This window comes from Barbus barbus, assembly GCF_936440315.1.
Source record: "Barbus barbus genome assembly, chromosome: 49".
In the NCBI taxonomy this organism is placed as follows: domain Eukaryota; kingdom Metazoa; phylum Chordata; class Actinopteri; order Cypriniformes; family Cyprinidae; genus Barbus; species Barbus barbus.
This window is the reverse complement of record NC_136727.1, coordinates 10,390,708-10,411,218: the sequence shown is the minus strand read 5'-3', so window position 1 is coordinate 10,411,218 and position 20,511 is coordinate 10,390,708. Positions and strand designations below refer to the sequence as shown.

General features: G+C 35.7%; 1 protein-coding gene across 1 annotated transcript in view; it reads left to right on the top strand.

Moving 5' to 3' along the window:
* The window catches only part of LOC306867579 (neurocan core protein-like), a gene marked incomplete at both ends in the record, with an annotated part of 112,455 nt that overhangs the window by 84,795 nt on the left and 7,149 nt on the right, over positions 1-20,511 (top strand). The window contains 2 exons of the mRNA XM_079413328.1: positions 15,889-16,047; positions 18,979-19,061. Of these exons, the coding sequence (XP_079269454.1) occupies positions 15,889-16,047; positions 18,979-19,061 (242 nt within the window). The remainder of the gene's footprint in view (positions 1-15,888; positions 16,048-18,978; positions 19,062-20,511) is intronic.

Here is a 20,511-nt window from a genome sequence, read left to right as displayed (position 1 = left end):
GATGGATTCATACTTAGATATTATAAAATCACTGTTATAACATTTGAAATCACATTTAGTCCAAGTTTATCATTTTGTTCATACAGACATATCACAGGGTTTCCGTGTGCTCTTAAAAAGTCTTAAATTTAGTTGTAAATTTGGAGGTTTTAAATTTGGAGACGGAAAATCCAGGATTGGGATATGGCTGAATGTGATGATTAAACTTCAAATGGCTATGAAGGTTATATTTCAGCCAAACGCGACACCTGTTGGCAGAGAATGAATCAGTTAACAGGTTACACTGCACGATTCAGTCGATTAAAATACATTTAGAATGATCACATAATTTAAGATGTACATGTATAGCCTATATTTATATCATTTCATATAGCTAATATCACACGAAGAGTGCCAGTCTTTTCTTCAAAAGTCAGCATGATTACAAAAGTGATTTTGATTTTATTCAACAGTTCAATAAACAAGAAGTTAATATTAATAGACTTAAGTTTTAGACACCATATTTCCTGCTTTTGCTCTATTTCTACAACAAAAATAATTCCAAACACAGCCACAGCACTGTTTTATGCCTCTGAGCAACATGAAGGTGTTTCGTTCCTGAATGAATCAACCTTTTAAACGATTCAGTTCAATCGCAATGACTCACTTATTAACAGTGACTTGCTGCCACCTGCTGGCGGTTTTAATTTCACATTTAAAGTATCTTCATTTTTTTAAATAATTTCAAACATCAGTTTTCAATGCCAATATGTTTCAAATATGAAAACATTATTTATGCATTTTTAACTGCAGGTTAGCATTCTATGTCCTTCTGAGCTGCATTAAACAATGTGTAAATACATCTAAATACCACTTCAGATGTATTGCAAAGATACATTTTGTTGATACTGATTTCATTTGCTTGGTAATAGCCCAAATGCAAGAATTTGACTCAAAAGATGATGCACACTTTTAGAAAAAATGGCTTAAAGGTAAAAATGCCCATAAAACTTCAATGATGTGAACTGACCATACAGAATATGAAGAATATAAAAACAATTCAGGAGTCATCTGTCCATGGTAATCTTTAAGATACCAGCACAATAACACACTCAGCAAAATATCGTCTAATTATTGTTATTGATAAAATCCCAGAAAATATCAAGATAACATTTGTTTTGTCAATTTCGTACACCCCTAATTCATGTTATTTAATTTATATTATAATTTATTGATAATAATTGTTAAAATCAATATAATTAATACTTTTGACTTATCCATTTTCTTAAAAATGGTTTAAAGGCTTAAATGTAAAGTTTATCATTTTATAAAACTTTTTGTTTTTGTGTGAACTTGTATCTGAATACTTTTGGCAGTCGTTTTACGGTTTAATATGGTACTATAGACATTGCCCTACCCCGCTTATATGGTATTAATTTGATTTGTGCAGGTCTTAAAAAAGGTCTTTAAAAGTCTTAAATGTGTGCTTAGAAATCCTGCAGAAACCCTGTAGCTATCAGTATTTTACAATTATGCCAAATTATGATTAGAGTAAAACCTGAAAATGACAAATAAACTCTTAAAAAGAGAAGACTTTCAATAACTATTGTCACTTATCATTTATTTCAAATATATATATCTGCAAAAAATGTGTGTGCATGTATGTCTGTGTATGTGTGGGTGTGTGTAAATATGCTTATAGAGTATTAACATACTAGTTAAATCATTTAATGTCTCTTTGTGTGTGTGTGTGTGTGTGTGTGTGTGTGTATGTTGTGTGTCTGTGAGCCTATTCTCCATTTTGGATGTGTTTAATCGTCAGCCATACATCCAGGTTGGCCAAGACCACCTTAAGTGCTTGAACCCCGGTTATAGCTGCTTGCAGCTATATTTATTATTATTGTTGTTGTTATGGTTATTAATATGATATAACTATTATAAATTATTACATATAACTTGTTTTTCCTTTTGGATGTACAAAGGCCATTCATTTTCTTCAGAAGAACTGACTTGTAATGAAAACCTAATATACTATTTTATATTGTAATATTCAAATAATAAATTGTAGAAATGCTTAATTTATTTTATTAAAAATAAATAAATAAATAAATATTTATAATAAATATTATTGTATGCAATACATTATACACAATACATTATTTTAATATTGCTTTTATTATCAACAACTTTTAAATTCGTAGTTTTATACAATAGTCAATTATACAATATCATTTGCAGTGCTTAATGGGAAATCTTTTTTTTTTTTTTTTTTTTGCTTTAAATCAACATTCTTTTTAGAGCGAGTTGGTTTGGCTCTTATATTTTATAATTTCTTGAAGATTTTTTTGTTTAATTCCTATTGAAAATGAATAGTGAAATGTGGTGGAGAATGTGGGCACATGCTATATGTATATTTGGAAATGTACTAATGCATATATTTTACATTTTTGCTTGCTTGCATCACCACCTTGTCCCAATTTCTGTTCAACATGAATATGGTTATTATTTCTCACCTGTATTTGCGTTTTTAAATTGTACCTTGAGAGCACCAATCTGGATGTTTTTGTGCGTGAACAGTGGTTAATGTACACCCGCACACACCCCTTCAATAAGAATGATCAAAGAGGTGCTGAAGCCCTTGTCAGGTTCATTTGTTTGCTCGCCCAGTCTCCGGTGTAATGTGATTCAAAGACTGTCTGTTCTCATCACAACCACATCAGTCCTTTGAAGCTCACCTGCCTCCACCAGAATCCTCCAGTTTCCATGGCGACCACTAGCGATGTCAATACACCTACAACACCCCCAAACTGGTCGGGTTCAGAGGCCAGCTGTTCGATACGCGCCGTAATGTGTGTTTCAACAGACCCGCTGAGCCAATTAATCTGTTATGCTAATTGCAACTCTTACGGACGCTCAAACTGAGGTAAAAGCATTTCTAAACACATTAAACCATTGCATTAAAGCAGCAATCCCTAATGTATTTTTGCAGGAAAATAATCCTCAATTGTTTTTAACATTGCTAAATTTCCATGCACTGCTGACTCTGAAGAAATGCAGCTTTTAGCACCTGTAATTTTGGCTCATAAGCTTCCCTGCCGGTCGTTCCCTCTCAATCTACTCATGTCAGGTCTTGAGGAGTACATGTACCTTGCAATTTCTGCTCAATTGGCTTTGTTAAAGTCGAGAAACCGAACAGAAGAAATTCATAAACATGCATGGCATGCTCCAAACGTCCTCTATGCTTCACGTAGAGCAAATCATTTGCGAATTGAATAAAAAGCTGATTAGTGTGTGACATGCTTAATTAATCCCAGCGCTGCAGAATGCACTTCAAAACGTATTTCATGCCACTTGCGTATGTTAATATCGCACGCTTGTTCAGTTCTATATCGTTTCTTTTGAAATCCCAAGCCGTGACACAAATACTTGTTCGGAGAGAACAGAAAGTGCCTTTGGATAAAGGTGCAGAGTCCCGAGCGAGGATGAAGGGACATTAATGCCGCCCGTGGCTTGCAAGTCACATTTCAAACCGCCTGCGAAAACTCCCGAGCTCCACGCACACACAATTTCTGCATATATCTCTCCCTTCCCGCTCATAATTTAGTGAGTGTGAGCAATTCCCACCGTATCTGCCTGACTGTGAAGTATTTGTTAAGTCAAATGTGTGGGGAAGATTTATGAGCCAGAGTCATGCCTGATGCTTATTAACTTAGGCCCACCACAAAATAATTTTGTTGTTGTAGTCGGAGTTTGTCCTCGGTCTAGCGTGATGCCGCAAACATCTCAGCCAATGTTGTTGTGTTTTTCAAAGAGCCTTACTGGTATTACGATATAATTATTTCAGAGTTCAGAACACACTTCCACCCGGGGTTGTTATTTGTTTGTTTGTTTCAGTGTGAAGGAGCAGTGACATCACGGGCAACTTTTATGTTTATAAGAGATTTGTTTGTAAAATTTCATTCATTCATTAGTTTGTTTGTTTATTAGAACAATATCTGTAAAGATATACATAAATGTACAATATAGATGTACATTTGCCTATTGATGTACTGTTTTCTTTATATGTGACCCATGCTGGTAAAATGAGTTGGAATGCATACGGTCTAATTTTGAGCAAAAAAAGTGAAACGTTAAGTCTTCTTCTAGCGATCCCAATGCTCCAAATAGGAATTAAATATCTAAATGATCTTTATTTGTACATTTTCTGAGAGGAGTACCTTTTTTCTCTGCTCACTTCTGGATGACTGCTGCTGCTTCTCAACACAAGTTGTAGGTCTGTTGTTGCAAAGCGCAGTATTCCAGCTTTGTGAATATTTATATTGAATTCTCAATGACATGAGTCCAAACAAGTGAATATGATTTTCAAACCGTGATCTCCATATAAAGTACATTACTGCAAAATATGTCTTGGCAAGATTCACACAAACATGATCTGTTATGTCTTACATGAACGTTTAGTTTATGGTTGAGGAAAAATCTGATGTGTTTCTAGATCCATGCCTTACAGTAGGTCTTAATATAGATCTGTCTCAATGTTAATTATACATTAAAAGAAAAGACGGAATCACTCGCTGCTCTTGATTAAACTACTGTTTATTTGCATCTTTGTTGTTATTTTTTATTAACAAAGATAAAATAAAAAGAGCTATATTGTGATTAATAATATAGTAATTATTATTAAGAAAAGAACTGGAGGAAAATATGCAACGTTGTTTGGCGATTTTGCTTTGGAATCTTCAGAAAACTTTTTCTCAGAATCAACTCTGCTGACTCTATCGCATTCAAACGGCTGTACCTCAGTCCTTTTTTGTCCAATTCAAACAAGTCATATATCATATTGAAGGTATTTTAACGGAAAATGAAAATAAATAGAACCTATTTTTGAAAATGTGCTCATTCTGAGTCATTTTGCCAGAAAGTGTCACATGTATAATGAAAAATTACTACTTTGTTCTATTAAAATAAATAGGTTAAGTCTAAAATTGTGTGTGTGTGTGTATATTTATACTACTGGGCCATTGAATGCTTGAATCTGATTGGCTGACGAACGTTCTAAGGTGTGCAATTATTTTCAGGGAAACGCACGGCGAACGTAATTCCAGGCAGGTCTTGACCGCATTACATGACCATATCACTTCGCCAAATTATTTGGGTTATTTCAAAAGTCCTTACAGCAAAAGAACCAAAACACACAACGGCACTGGCCAAACAAATAAATATAATAAACAAAGGGATAAAAACGACCATGTCCATGTTTTGAGAGACGCACAGACTCACAGAAGTAACGTTAATCTCTCTCTCTCTCTCTCTCTCTCTCTCTCTCTCTCTCTCTCTCTCTCTCTCTCTCTCTCTCTCTCTCACATAACTTAGTTATTAACTGCATTAGTTTGCTATCAACGGCTCAAGCCTCTGTTACTAGGTTTAAAATTACTTTTTTGGAATTAGCAACGGAGGCGTTGGATGAGATGCGGAAGAAATAATCCTACTCACAATAGCGATTTAAGTAGAAAAACCGGACGAATGCCTTGAAATATATCATCTGATCAATGTCTTGAGGTGTGGCAACCGTAGTATAAGCGGAATAATTGACTTCGGCCGTTTAATTATTAGAAAAATAATGCACACCCGTATCACCACCTTACACACACACACACATATATATATATATATATAACCTGATTAATTATTCATGCCCCAGTGCATAATGGTAATACCAGTATCAGAAAAGTTGAGAAGGTTTCTACAAGCTTGAATTGAGTACTAATATAGAACTTACTTTGTTTTTTGTTTTGTTTTATTATAATTAATTTAATTAAGTTGATATACAAAACATAGTTTTGTTACCTCTGTAAGACTTTCTGTTAGACGGTGGTGAGTTCAATAGATGCATCTGAAAACCATAAGGTTTCACAGTTTGAAACCATCATGTAGTCTCAATCCATTCTTTCAGGCTGGAATGATGGATTGGTCAATATTTATAATAAATATTTGACAGGTTATTTTTGTATCTGGCTGTGTAGACTCTTATTGAGGACAGAAAACACATATTTTGTAAGAAAACAGAAGAAGCAGGAGATTGCACCTCTCAATATGAGATTAGTCTAAAATACAGCATATTGATACAGTATATTGTGAAATTGGTAGCCAGATATTTTTACTCCACATATCTGTGGCATTTTCCCATCAAGCTCTGATTAATTTCTGTCCCCAAGTTTGCCTAAAATGACTATTGGAGCTTGCATGTTTGTAACAAGGTTAAACAATGCATCAGTCCGAATTTTCTTTTATCTTGAGAGAAGTTTTGTCAAGAGTAGCAGATTGATTGACAACTGAAAAAAAGTGGTGGGCATGTTACATGCTGTCTAGTCTAAACTGGAAGCAGGCAGATCTGAAAGTAATCAAGACAGACAGTGAGTTGTACCACTGAGGTCCTGCATCAACTAATAATGAGCACAGCTAAATTAATCACAGTCTTCTGGGTCTTTAGATAGTGTTTGCACTAATGAAGATTTCTTAATTATAACATCACATCAACAGGAGCGTGTGGTGAAGATTACTAAACACGGGTGGTTGAGCAAAGGTACAAATTGCTAGCTTATCTTTTTTTTTTTTATCAAGGGTTTTTTTTTTTTTTGCCTGAATGTGACTCAGAAACTGCCATATACATATACGAACTGCCATATATATATATTAGTGCTGTCAAAATTAGCGCGTTAATGGGGGTGATTATAATAATTAATATCCATATATTATATGGAAAACAGGATGCTGTGAGCGGGGCAGCTAAAGCATGTTAATGAGGTTTAAGGTCATATTTAACTTCATAAGCAGTTCTCAGTTAGTTTGCTTTTTGAGAACAGTCTCAATGCTGCCTTTGTAGGACAGGTTTTGAGTCATTCCAAAAAGTCATTTACAGCACTTCTAGTAAGACTAGTATTTTTTAGATTAAATTATTAACATTATCGAAATTGTTCTGCAGTGTTTTATGGCACAAGTCCACATTATTTCCACATTGGATTAAATAATGAACATTATCAAAGTTCTTCTGGAGAGTTTTATGGCACAGGTCCACATGCATACGCTACCTAATAATCTGTAGCAGACGCACTCAAGGGGGAGAATGAAGTATTCATCAAGCTTCAATCTTCATGCATCAGAGAGCCACGGTGTGAGGATTTTTTTGTTTTAGATTACCAATCAGGGCTGTGATCCAGTGGAAATTGCTCCCTTCTGCTGGAGGAATATGAATGAATGCTGCGGAGTGCTGGTGTTAGTGAGGCAGCTGGAAAAAGAGGAAGACATTATAGGAAGACTTGGCCACACTTGGCAACTTTCCTAGTCTTGTTTCAGCAAAGCAATTGTTGAAGTTTGGCACTAACAGAATTCCAAAAACTTTGTTAGCAAATACATTTTGTTCTGTGAACGCCTCCCTGCAGCAAAGAGCAGCTTGAATTTCCAGGCTGGGTGGTGATGGTTACTGGAGGTTTAGTCTGGATCACAGCAATGCATGGTCATTTGGGGTTCCTGTGGGTCCATAAAATATCTTAAATAGGTTTTTCAAACTTTAAAGCTGTAAAACAAAAAAACTGCCCATGACATCCCAAAGGTCATCTTATGTTAATTATATTACATTTTATTAAGGGTTGTGCCCTATTCATCCTTGAATTTACATTGAAATATATTCATACTGTATGAATTAGAAATTGTGAATTAAAAAAAGCAAGATTTATCAAGACCAACTGTGAATGTTTGGAAGAAAGTTTGACAAGACGATGGATGGATGGATGGATGGATGGATGAATGCATGGATGGATGGATGGATGGATGGATGGATGGATGGATGGATGGATGGATGGATGGATGGATGGATGGATGGATGGATGGATGGATGGATGGATGGATGGATAGATAGATAGATAGATAGATAGATAGATAGATAGATAGATAGATAGATAGATATTATTCAATATTGCTTAACTTTCATAGCAAAATCTGTGCTTATATGCATTTGAAAGTGTTGATGGGAAAAAAATTCAGTTTCTTGCTGTGCATCAACGTTCTGTCAGCCGTGCAAATGAAAATAGAAAGCTGTAGACTCTGTTGAGCATTGCAATTTGATCAGTCCAAGAGACCGGAACCACACTGCGTACAAGCTTCTGGATCCATTCACGACTGTTGACAGTGTATTGTAATACAGTGGGAACTCATCCAAATTGGTGCGCTCCAGCAGAGCCTGCCCTCTTATCTCCAGTCACAGGAAGAATAGAGATGCTGGAGGCATTACAAGTCACTGTTGTCATACCTTGGCACCTGGTCCTCCACCTGAAAGCCTTCGCCCCAAAGCCTAGTGGGAGTTGCAATGCTTTGAAGAAAGTAGCCCGACGGTGTTCAAAGCAGATGATATTGCTCACCGCAGGCTTATCTTTCATATCCCATGCTCATCAAACCGGTCCTTCTGCAAATATTTTCAAATGAGACCCATGGAAGAGCGGCCAAGTGGAGTTTCTTTCTTCTTCGAGAGGCTTAACTGGTAAATCATGACCCAGAAATGGCTTGCAGGTCTGATAGGGTCAAGCAGGGAAAGCAATGCTAAATGTAAATAAAAAAAAATAACAATCTTGAATGAATGATGCATTTATATAGCGCTTTATTGTGTATTACTGTACACCCAAAGCGCTTTACAATCATGTGGGGGGTCTCTCCTCTACCACCACCAGTGTGCAGCATCCACCTGGGTGATATTGGACTTGGATCATATATACTCTATAAGCAGGACAAGAACAACAACATTTGTATCAATTTAAACAAAATTTTGTCAACTTTCATAATGGAGAATTTTTTTTTCATATTTATTTTGGAGTGCAAAAAAAGAAGCAAAAAAGCAAAGCAAAATAAAAAAGCAGAACAAAGGGAAAAACTATATAAAACAAAAATGCAAACCGAAAACCAAAATAAAACAAAAAGCAAAACGAAACCAAACAAAAAGCAGAGCAAAACAAAGCAAAACAGAAGCAAAGCTAAATGAAAAAAACTAAACAAAACAAAAATCTGAGCAAAGCAAAATAACAAAACAAAAAGCAAACCGTAAAACATGCAAAACAAACAAAAAGCTGAGCAAAGCAAAACAGAACAAACCAAAACAAAAGCAGAGTATAGCAAACAAAGCAAAGCTAAATGAAAAATGAAACAACAAAATGAAAAATAAAAAAACCATTAAGTAAAACAAAAAGCACAACAAAAGCAAAACCAAACAAAAAACAGAGCATAGCAAACAAAGCAAAATGAAAAACAAAAAGCAAAGCAAAAAACAAAAAGCTGCACAAACAAAATGAAAATAAAAATAAAACAAAAAGCAAAACAAAGCAAAAGGGGAAAAAAAAGATCAAGGTGAAACAAAAATCAAAGCAAAAAGCAAAACTATATACGTTATAAACTTTATTAAGTACAAGTTTTTGTCAGAGCTGTGGTACAGTGCGTAGTGTTCAATGTACTAATTTCCAAGTTAAACCTATATCAGTTGTTTTATTTTTCCAATTTGTTACACTTGAAAATTAAGAAAAAAGCAAACAAATAAAAGGGACATTCATGCAATTTTCTGATTTATTTTAATTCAATTCCAAATGTTAATTTGAAAACAACAAAACATGAATTTTTCATATCCTGAAAACATTTCCCCATAAAACATAAAAAAAAAATAGCTGAACAAATTAACTTATTGGCAAGCACACAAACAGTCTATCTCAGAATGAAAATAAACAACATCAAAACTACGTTTTTGTCCCACTCTGCATTCACAATATTGGCAGTACTGAATTTTAGGTGCCAGCTCACCTTTTCCGAGGTTGAGCATTACCTGCTGAATGAAATATAAACTGCTTTTCATACACTTAGGGAAGTCCGGGTGCAGGTCATAAATCAGTCTGAAAACAATGGACATAGAAGGCCTGAGACTGGTCAGTTCATTCATTAGCAGACTTTCTTCCAAGATGATTCCCAGTCTAGATGGGTTGAGCTGTGAACTTTCTTGATCAACGCTGAGGATTCTTACTGGAGTCTGTCTTGTCAGCTGCATCCTAACAGAGGAAGAAACAGATCGACAAAGACAGTATCAAGTCAGTTAGATAATGCTGCTGTCAAATACTCCCCAGGTTAAAAAAAAAAAAAAAAACTACACTTCCATAATATACTTACAGTGCTATAATTTCACACACTAATTTTGTGCTTAATATAATTAACTTAATATAAATTTTGTATACCAAAAATTATTCTTAAGATAAACATAGTGTGCGAAAATAGAGCACTTTAAGTATATTATGGAAGTGCACTTTTTTTGCCTTAGTTAAATTAAAAAGGCAATTAAAAAGTAAATACAAATATATTTATAAAAGACTCTTCTTCGAGAGGCTCGCTGGCTGTCTTGGCCACTTACATTTTATTTGGAGCTCCTTTCGAGCGTGACACGCCGACGGTCGGCACGTTTTCCTGATTAATGCGTAGCAAGTGAATGAGCAGCAGTTAAAAATAAAAAGGGCAAGTGCTTCTATCTGAGTGATTGGGTCATTTATCCCCATCACGATGTGATATTTTAGTGCTGTGGTTTCGAGACCCCTGATGATGAAGTATTCGGGGGGGTTGATTTTCAGGTGTCGCCATTTCGTGAAACACGTTTTTGCTCTTTGCAAGGCCGTAAACAAGCGTAAGTAGACTCGAGAAGCGATAGTGAAGATTACTGTTTCGACCACCTCATTCTGTCTCGGATGATGTAGCCAAGATCATCCGAAAGCGAGGAGTAATAAGCACACTTTCACAGATGTGAAAGTGATGGAGCGAGAACAGAGGGCCGAGTGCTGTAACAAGGAGAGACAAACATGTTGCCATTTCTGTTCGTGTACAGACACTATCCGTATCTCTGGCAGGGAGATGCATGCTTATGGCCTCGATGGTACGGGCTGTTGGCACACTTGATTTAAAGGGGCTGGCGTTTGTTAAAGCTGATGTGAGCCGAAAGAACTCTGGTTTCATGCACTCACAGCCACAAGGTGCATCAGCTTGGCTTATCAAGAGCAATTACAGGCCGTCCGTGGGGAGCCCATTACAACGCTTGGCTTTACGGCTCTGCAACTGGTGTAGAATCCATCCAGGATCTGATTTAGGATTTCCTAAAAATAAAAAAAGGACATAAAATTTAAAGCACATGAAGTCATTTTTAAATGAAAAAAAAAAAAAAACTAGAGACCTCTAAATTAAAATTTGTTTTAGTTTTTCTTTTTGTTTATTTTAAGGTTGTGACTAGTGTTGCCAATTTAGCGATTTTGTAGCAAGATTTAGCGACTTCCCCACCCCTTTTGAGACTTTTTTCAAACGTTTAGGGACAAATATCAACTTCTTGGACAAACCTTATCTAAGTTCTCATCTTGCCCACTGATCTATATTCATCTTTATATAGATCAGTGAATTTGCCATTATGATGTCATCTAGTGACATTTAGCTACCAGTTTTGGCTACTTTCAATTGAAAGCAGTTGGCAACACTGGTTGTGATTGAATTTTGTATAGTTTGTTTGTTTATTTGTTTAGCTAGCTAATTTATGACAACAGCATTCTCAGCACCATATACCAACCAGGGTTTTGGTTTTAAGTTGTGACTAAATATATTGTATGTTTAGTGTCATGTTTTTAAGTGTAAATTAAAAGCATATTAAAATTAAATAACAAAAATGTAATATATTTACCATGAACTGCATAAGTCCCAAATGATGATAGTTATGTTTATTATTTGTTGTTTTGTTTTGTTTTGGGTTTGTTTTTTTTCTTTGTTTGTAAATATAAATTTTGATAGTATCGTGCTCTCAGCTGCTAATTTTATTTATTGCATAAACTGTTTATCCTCATTGCAACCGAACCTTTTATTTGTTTGTTTGTTTGTTTATTTGTTTGGCTTTTTCATCTATGAATGACAGTGCAGTGGAAAAACAACAGGTCAAATATCTGTTTTTAATATAGTCTGTTTTGTTTTGTTTTGTTTTTTGATCAGAACCTTTCACATCAAAATATATACAGTATGGGAATCAAAAATATATATGGGAACCATTTTAAAAGTTGATAAACTTTTATTTTGCTGTCCTACCCATATCTATGATTATTGCATTTTATTATTTGCATTTAGCATTGTTTTTTCTTACTATTCTTGGCCCACCAGTTAAGAACTATTGTTATATTAAACATTAGCTGTTTCCTTACAGATTAGCTAACGCTGTTCATCCTCCTTTGGGAAACATGACGTGTGTTGTCTCTGTTCTAGCCTTCCAGCAGCAGTGAAAGAGCAGCCAGTCTGTTTTCTCCCTAGAGAACAGAAAGCAACTTGAATGCCAAAACGTATGAGAGAGAATCGTGATGCTTTTGTTCCAGGCAGTATTTTCTTTCAGGTTAAGCTGCAGGCTAGATCCCTCTGACTCAGGTTAAACGGGGCAGCCCTCAAAATTAAGCTCTGAATCTTTTGCGTTGGTGATCTTCAGGGAATGCAAAAATGTGGAAGTGGCGTTTACAAAACAAGAAATGCCATATATTTAAATGAGAAAGTTTGTTTTATTAAATTGGTATCATTTCAGCTCTGTTAGTAATATGCCTAAACAGGATCTAAAATGTTTTTATTTGCCACACCTGCCAGTGGCGGGTGAATTAAGAAAATTTACTGACTACAAAAAGTTATTGCATTTTAATTTAAAATATATATCTGTTTTTTAATTTTCATATTTTTTATTTTATTTTGATGCACTTCACTGTTTTGTTCAATTAGATGCTCCCTTGAATGAAAGTGAAAGCTTATGGGGGGGGGGGGAGTCGTGGCCTAATGGTTAGAGAGTCGGACCCGTAATCGAAAGGTTGCGGGTTCGAGTCCCCGGCCGGCAGGGATTGTAGGAATGTCCAGCGCTCTCTCCACCCTCAATACCACGACTGAGGTGCCCTTGAGCAAGGCACCGAACCCCCAATTGCTCCCCGGGCGCTGCAGCATGGCTGCCCACTGCTCCGGGTGTGTGTGTGTGTGTGTGTGTGTGTGTGTGTGTGTGTGTGTGCATTTGTTCACTACTCACTGCTGTGTGTGTGCACTTGGATGGGTTAAACGCAGAGCACCAATTTCGAGTATGGGTCACCATACTTGACAATACGTCACGACTTTAAATTTAAACTTTAAATTGTTAAACTTTTTTAAATTTATTTTATTTTATTTTATTTTATTTACCAATAGCATTCACAGCACCATATAACAACCAGTGTTTTGGTGAAGTGCTATTGTTGATGAAGAAAAATCATAATTTCTTTGCTCATAATTTGATTTTGTTTGTGTAGTGGAATATTTAATGTATGTGGCAAATTTCCACTAAGTTAAAATGTAGTGTTTTGTACCTTTTTGTATTATTAAACCAGTAAATCCATTTTTTTATTCACATTTGCCCTTAATTGGTTCATGTTTATTTCGGACACTCAACATCGATTTGCAGCACCGAATCGACTGCAAGTAATTTGTTTTTAAAGAAATTTCTTGTTTTGAAGGAACTTGATTGAATGCTGGTGTTCTGATGATCCTACGAAGCTCCTTAACCTATTTAACCAGTCACTTCACTAAACAACCCCAATGTTGGTTCACCACTGCCATCTAGGCTAGTATTTATAGCAAAGAAAAGCAAATTATGATAACATTTTAATTCTGATCAAGAAAATGAGGAAGTGTTGTGATTGACAGTAGACGTTAACATTTTGGGCACGCAGACCCAAAGACGACTGCAGTGGTCGTGGTGCCTTAAATACTTTCTTGCAGTACATTCTGTTCCTCTGCCCCGCGTTCTGCATGCTAAACAGAGCCCCATACGGGCCCATTTGCAGCAGCCAATTTACCAATGTCGCTTTGAATTTGCTGGAAGTAAAAAAGGCAGAGAAGTGCTTGGAGTTTCATGAAATGGGAAGTCTGGGATGGCTAAAACCTTCACCCACATACACATACGCAAATGTACGAAGCCACACGCGCTTAGAAAAGTACAGATTATCTGTTCGTCATGCGTCCAGATGTGGTAGAGAGTCCCATAGGGTTAGAAAGAGGCATTTCTGACAGGGATGTGACAGGGCTTAATTTGCCACTGAATTTAGCGGCGGAAGACGTTTCTCTAGATTGTTGTCATTTGAATAGATTAAGAAGCGTTTTTGCTAATGCTAAACTGCTTATGTTCACAGCCACGGATTAGAGTGGCACGCGAATAAAAAGCTTGAATCTGTCACTTCAGAAGAGCTAAAGTTGAGTGCTAAAGTAGGCTAGCATGTAGCTATGTGTGGGATTATCGCTGAATGGGCTTTTTTAAACATCCTGACGAACTAAGTGCTAAGAAATTCATGCTAATCTTTCAACTTTTTCCTCACATTGTGATGCTAATTATGTCAGTTGTGTTGAAAGAAAGCTAAATGCTAACCAGTAGCATTTTCGCTAAAGTCTCAGGCTCTTTTGCAGAAGAATCAGAAACAGAATGAGCTTTATTAGCTTTATTGGAATTTGTTGTAGTGACAGAAGCTCTACAGTGCTTCTGTCAGCAAAGACAGCAACAGGACAGGACACAGATAATAAAATAATAATATACAAACAGGCAATGTACAAAATAGCAAAAGCACAATATATAATTTAGACAATTATGTGTGTACAGGTCTGATATGTGCAAATTTGAAATGAAAAAATAAGTATGTGTGGTGAATAAATAATGTATAATAGTGTGTTCCACGTTTAATATCTGGGAGTTCATGAGATGGATTGCCTGAGAGAAGAAACTTCCTGTGCCTGGTCGTTCTGGTGCTCAGAGCTCTGTAACGTCGACCAGACGGTAACAGTTCAAAGAGGGAGTGTGCTGGATGTGAGGGATCCAAAGTGATTTTGCCAGCCCTTTTGTTCACTCTCGATAAGTACAGTTCTTGGAGAGTGGGAAGGGTTGTACCAATGATTCGCTCAGCAGTCCGGACTACTCTCCGTAGTCTTCTGAGGTCAGATTTGGTAGCTGAGCTGAACCAGACAGTTATTGAAGTGCAGAGGATGGATTCAATGATGGCGGAGTAGAACTGTTTCAGAAGCTCCTCTGGCAGGTTGAACTTCCTCAGCTGGCGAAGGAAGTACAACCTCTGCTGGGCCTTTTTCACAATGGACTCAATGTGATTGTCCCACTTCAGATCCTGAGAAATTGTGGTGCCCAGGAATCTGAATGACTCCACTGCAGTCACAGTGCTGTTCATGATGGTGAGTGGGGGGAGAGCAGGGGGGTTTCTCCTGAAGTCCAAGATCATCTCCACAGTTTTGAGCGTGTTAAGCACCAGACAGCCAGCTCCTTAACCTCCTGTCTGTAAGCAGCCTCGTCACCATCCTGGATGAGGCCGATCAGTGTGTCATCTGCAAACTTCAGGAGCTTGACAGAGGGGTCTTTAGATGTGTAGTCGTTGGTGTAGAGGGAGAAGAGCAATGGGGAGAGAACGCAGCCCTGAGGAGCTCCAGTGCTGATGGTACAGGTACTGGATGTGTATTTTCCCAGCCTCACTAACTGCCGCCTGTCTGCCAGGAAGCTGGTGATCTACTGACAGACGGAGGTGGGGATGGAGAGCTGAGTTAGTTTATTCTGAAGGGTGTCCGGGATGATGGTGTTAAAAGCGGAGCTGAAGCAAAACATCAGAATAATCAAAATCCTGTAAAAGATTTTGTGGTGTGTTCTGCCGAATCTTCAGCAGGTCATCCCTGGTAAAACTGATCGTGTTTGAGAAACAAAAAACAGGAAAAACAAACAAAAACAGTACAAACTCTGAAGAGCAAAGCACTGTAGCTGCCATCTGTGGCGCCATCTTAGATCTCTTTTTCTGTACCTCATGCTCTCTTTCTCTCTCACGGCAGATACTGAGGGTTGCGAGCACAACTGGAGGAAGTTTCACGGCCACTGCTACAGGTACTTCACCCGCAGACACACGTGGGAAGATTCGGAGAAGGACTGCAGAGAGCACAGCGGTCACCTGGCCAGCATCCATTCCACACAAGAGCAGGACTTTATTAATGGTCAGTATCAGGGTTCATCCCAGACAGAGTCACAAAAACACTTCTGTAACTAAAATTTACTGTTAGCAGATGTGCTAACATTCAAAAGTTTGGGGTTGGTAAGATTTTTTGTTCATCAAGGCTGCATTTGTTTGATTGAAAGTACAGTAAAACAGTGATATTGGGAAATATTATTACAATTTAAAATAACTGCTTTCTATAGATTTTAAAATGTAATTTATTCCTGATGCAAAGCTGAATTTTTAGCATTTTTACTCCAGTCTTCAGTATCCTTCAGAAATCATTCTAATATGCTGATTTGCTGCTCAAGAAACATTTCTTATTATTACTAATTTTAAAAATAGTTGTGCTGCTTATTTTTGTGGAAACTGTATTTTTTCCCCCTCAGAATTCTTTAGTAAGAGCAAAACAGGGTTTCTTTTAAAAATAAGTTATTTGTAACATTATACTGTAAATGTCTTTAATGTCACTCTTGGTAAATTTAATGCATCCTTGCTAAATAAAAGTATGAATTTCTTTAACAAAAAAAATATAATGCTGACCACAAACTCTTAAATAATAGGTACCATGGCATGAAAATTTCACTTTATGAGGTTTTTTAAAAAATTAATATGAGTTCCCCTAGCCTGCCTTTGGTCCCCCAGTGGCTAGAAATGGCGATAGGTGTAAACTGAGCCCTGGGTATCCTGCTTCGCCTTTGAGAAAATGAAAGCTCAGATGGCCCAATCTGGAATCTTCCCTTTATGTCGTCATACGGGGAAAGGTTACCTCCCCTTTCTCTGCTTTGCCCGTCCATGAGAAAATGAGCTATGACCGTGCGAGGAGAGCGCAATATTAAAAAAAAAAAAAAAAAAAGTCGCTAGGTTTGTTATTATGTACCCGTTATGGGAAAAAGCCGCCAAAAGGGTCTGAAAGTTACTAAATATTGTGCTAAAGTCGCGCTCCTGTGTGTGAGACGCAGGAGCTGATGGCAGCAGGCGGTGGATATTGTTGCGGCCCGCCCAGGTAAAGTCTATGTGTGGGAAACACTGACCGTATCCAGACACAATATTTTAACCATTCGGAGACATCCTGCTGTAGCCGCTGAGTTGCAACTTCTTCATCCGGTGCTTCTCCATCTGGATCAGATTCTGGGTCAAACTGAAAAGCTTGAACGACTGCGTGTCTACGAGCCATTGCGATACATCCACTGTCAACATTAGCGCATGGTACCGTGGCCGCAAGCTGCAGGACACACACCCATCCTCCACCTTGCCCCGCCTATCTCCTCCTCATTAGCATTTAAAACTACAGACACAGAGATGGCTCGTCCTAAGAAAAGCTCATTGTGGGACTGGCTCGTAGTGGCTGAAATTCTGCACTAAGGCTGAATTTCGGGAACAAGACTTCAGATACAGTACTAGGGACCACTTAGGCCTATATAAAAGCATCCAAAAAGCAGCATGTCATGGGACCTTTAAATAATATGAAGTATGCATTTTCATATTTTATTATTTGCTACTCATATTTGGTACTCATGTTTGCATTTTTGTGGTGTAATGTGATGAAACGTTTGTGTATAATTTGATAAATGATTTTATATGATAAAATTTCCACGTAAAATATGTTTGTATGTACCTTTTTTTTTTTTGCCACCAAATCCAGTTTTTATTCACTTTTACCATTCATAAGTATAAATTTTAGACATGTTAACAATGATTTGCAGCACCAAATCAAATGCAAGTCATTTGTTTTCAATTTACATTTGCAAAAAATGTCCCTCTGCTTAAAATCATTTGCAATCAACTAGCATGTAGCAAATCACATTTCATGGTTGTAACATAACTAAAGCTTAATATTAATTTTTTTGTTAATTATTGTGACATATGGCCAATGCAAATTCACTCTCATTAAACAGAAACCAATTCTTAAATTCTGTATTTTGCAGAGCCCCGTTCGTCATGGGATATAAAACAGCAAATGGCTGGTATCTGTGGCTAATCTTTGTCTGTTTTACCCAATTAGCTTTGACTAAAACTATTTGCACAGCCTAGATTCATTAATATCCAGCCAGATAACTAAGAAAAGCGACAGGACGCTGACCTCCTGTACGCCACAGATTGCATTGTGTCCCTCCCCTAGTGGAGCCTAAATCCAGCGTAATGACGCTCGGTGTGGCCTCTCACAGCATGCTGTCTGCACACAGAGCCACGGCACTCTCCAAAAAGTGTGCTTAATCGCCTTGAAAATGGACATCTCCACCCTTGCAATAAAGGGGGCACAGCCATTAGGGAGATTAATGGGCCCTGTAATGATGTTAATCAGTAACACCATGATTGAAATTCCATAACAGCCAGACCAAAAAAAAATAAAAATCCTCACAAATGAGATGATCTGGTGGCTTCTGGCTTGAGCTTGAATTGTGATTGTGATAACACCATCATTCGGCTCCCAGTGGCCCTGTAGGAGACATAAAGCAGACTACGACTTAAAGGGGAAGCATTAGCACTGCATTTTATGACACTAAAGGGCTCTGCACACTGAGTCTGAAATTTTCATCCAAAATTTTCGCACGTTAAAAAATAAATACGACCTCACGTTGTCAACCGAAACTTTTGTCCGTCAAAAACAATTCGGATCAGGTTTGATTTTCTGTGTTTTCGCATCCGTAGCATGCATTTTGATAGGAAAGGATGGGGAATATGAAAAATGCATGCGAAAATTTCTGACTCAGTGTGCAGTGACCTTAAGACTCTATTTACTCATGGTATTAACCTGGGGTTAATACCATCTTCAGTGGTTGTCTTCAGTGGTTGTCTTGGTTGCTGGTTACACCTGGTATTAAAATGAGTGTTTTCATCAGATATATGGTGAAATAAGTGTGATTAAAATATGTGCTGGAAGTAAAAACTTCTAAATGAATGCAAATTTGAAATGTCTTGTGCTTTACAGGATTGTGCCATGAAAACACATGGATTGGTCTGAATGACAGGATGGTAGAAGACGACTTTCAGTGGACTGATAACATGGATCTGGTGAGACTGGCACAATCAGTATAAAATGTATACAAAGTATACAAATTTGTGTAATATTTTAATTGTATGTTTACCTGAAATATCTACATATTTAAATTAAATATTCAATTTAAAAACTTTTAAGTAAATAGAACATTTGATATAATTATTTAAATGAACATTTATTTTTATATTTTATTATATTTTTAAATCAGTTTTTTATTCATGTATTTTTATAGATGTTTTATTGGATTATTTCCATATTTAAACAACAAATATTTAATTGAAATATTTATTTCCATTAACAAATAAAATATTATATTTAATACAAACATTTATTTTAATATTTTATTATATTTATCATTTAACTTTTTATCCAAAAACACTATATAATTTATTTGTATGTTTAAAGTAGACAATAAATTAAATAGGATTTAAATATAAATATTTAAATGGACAGAAATAAAATATAACATTTAATTTGATTAGATTTTTAAATAAAATATTTATATAAATTTTATTTATTCATGTTTTAATGTTTTATTGTATTATTTCTATATTTCTATTTGTAAAACTAAATATTTAATTGACATATTAATTTATATCATTAACAAATAAAATACTATATTTAATATAAAAACTTAAATAAACATTTATTTTAATATTTAATTAGATGTTAATGCAATGCAAATTCAGTTTTTATCTCAATATTTAATTTGTATGTTTAAAATAGCCAATAAATAAAATATGTAATTTCATATATTTAAATCTACATATATTTTAATATTTCATTTGCTTTTTCATGTCATTTTTATTTTTATATACATTTGATTTATTTATGCATTATAAATAGACTTTTTATTTAAATATCTATATATTTATACTAGATATTTAATTGAAATATATAATCAACAGATAAAATATTATATTTAATATAAATATATTAATTAACATTTATTTTAATATTTTATAGGATTTAATTTTATCCATCAACAACAGGAATAGGTTTTTAATTAATTAATACATTTAAAATACACAACAAGTAAAATATTACCCTTAATACAGTTTTTTATTAAATATTTATTTTAGATGCATTTGAATTTGAACACAATTTTAAATGGATGTTTCATTGAAATCTATAGATTTAAACTAAATATTTAATTGAAATACTTATATCCATCAACATACAAAATATATTTTTAATCATTTTAATAATTTTTTATAATAAAATGCAATTTTTAGTACAAGTATCAAAACATACAGTACAATGAATCACTTAAACTAATCACTGTATGATAATGAAGGCAGTATGATCAGATAGATCATGCAAATTAAGCACAAGTCTCAAGTTTTCAAACCATTTAGGCACCTAACAAGTTTATATAATATATTATATCAGACCGATTAGGCGTATCTGAAAACCCATTTGTAATGCAATGGATATATAAGACGGTACACGAAATACCTAGTA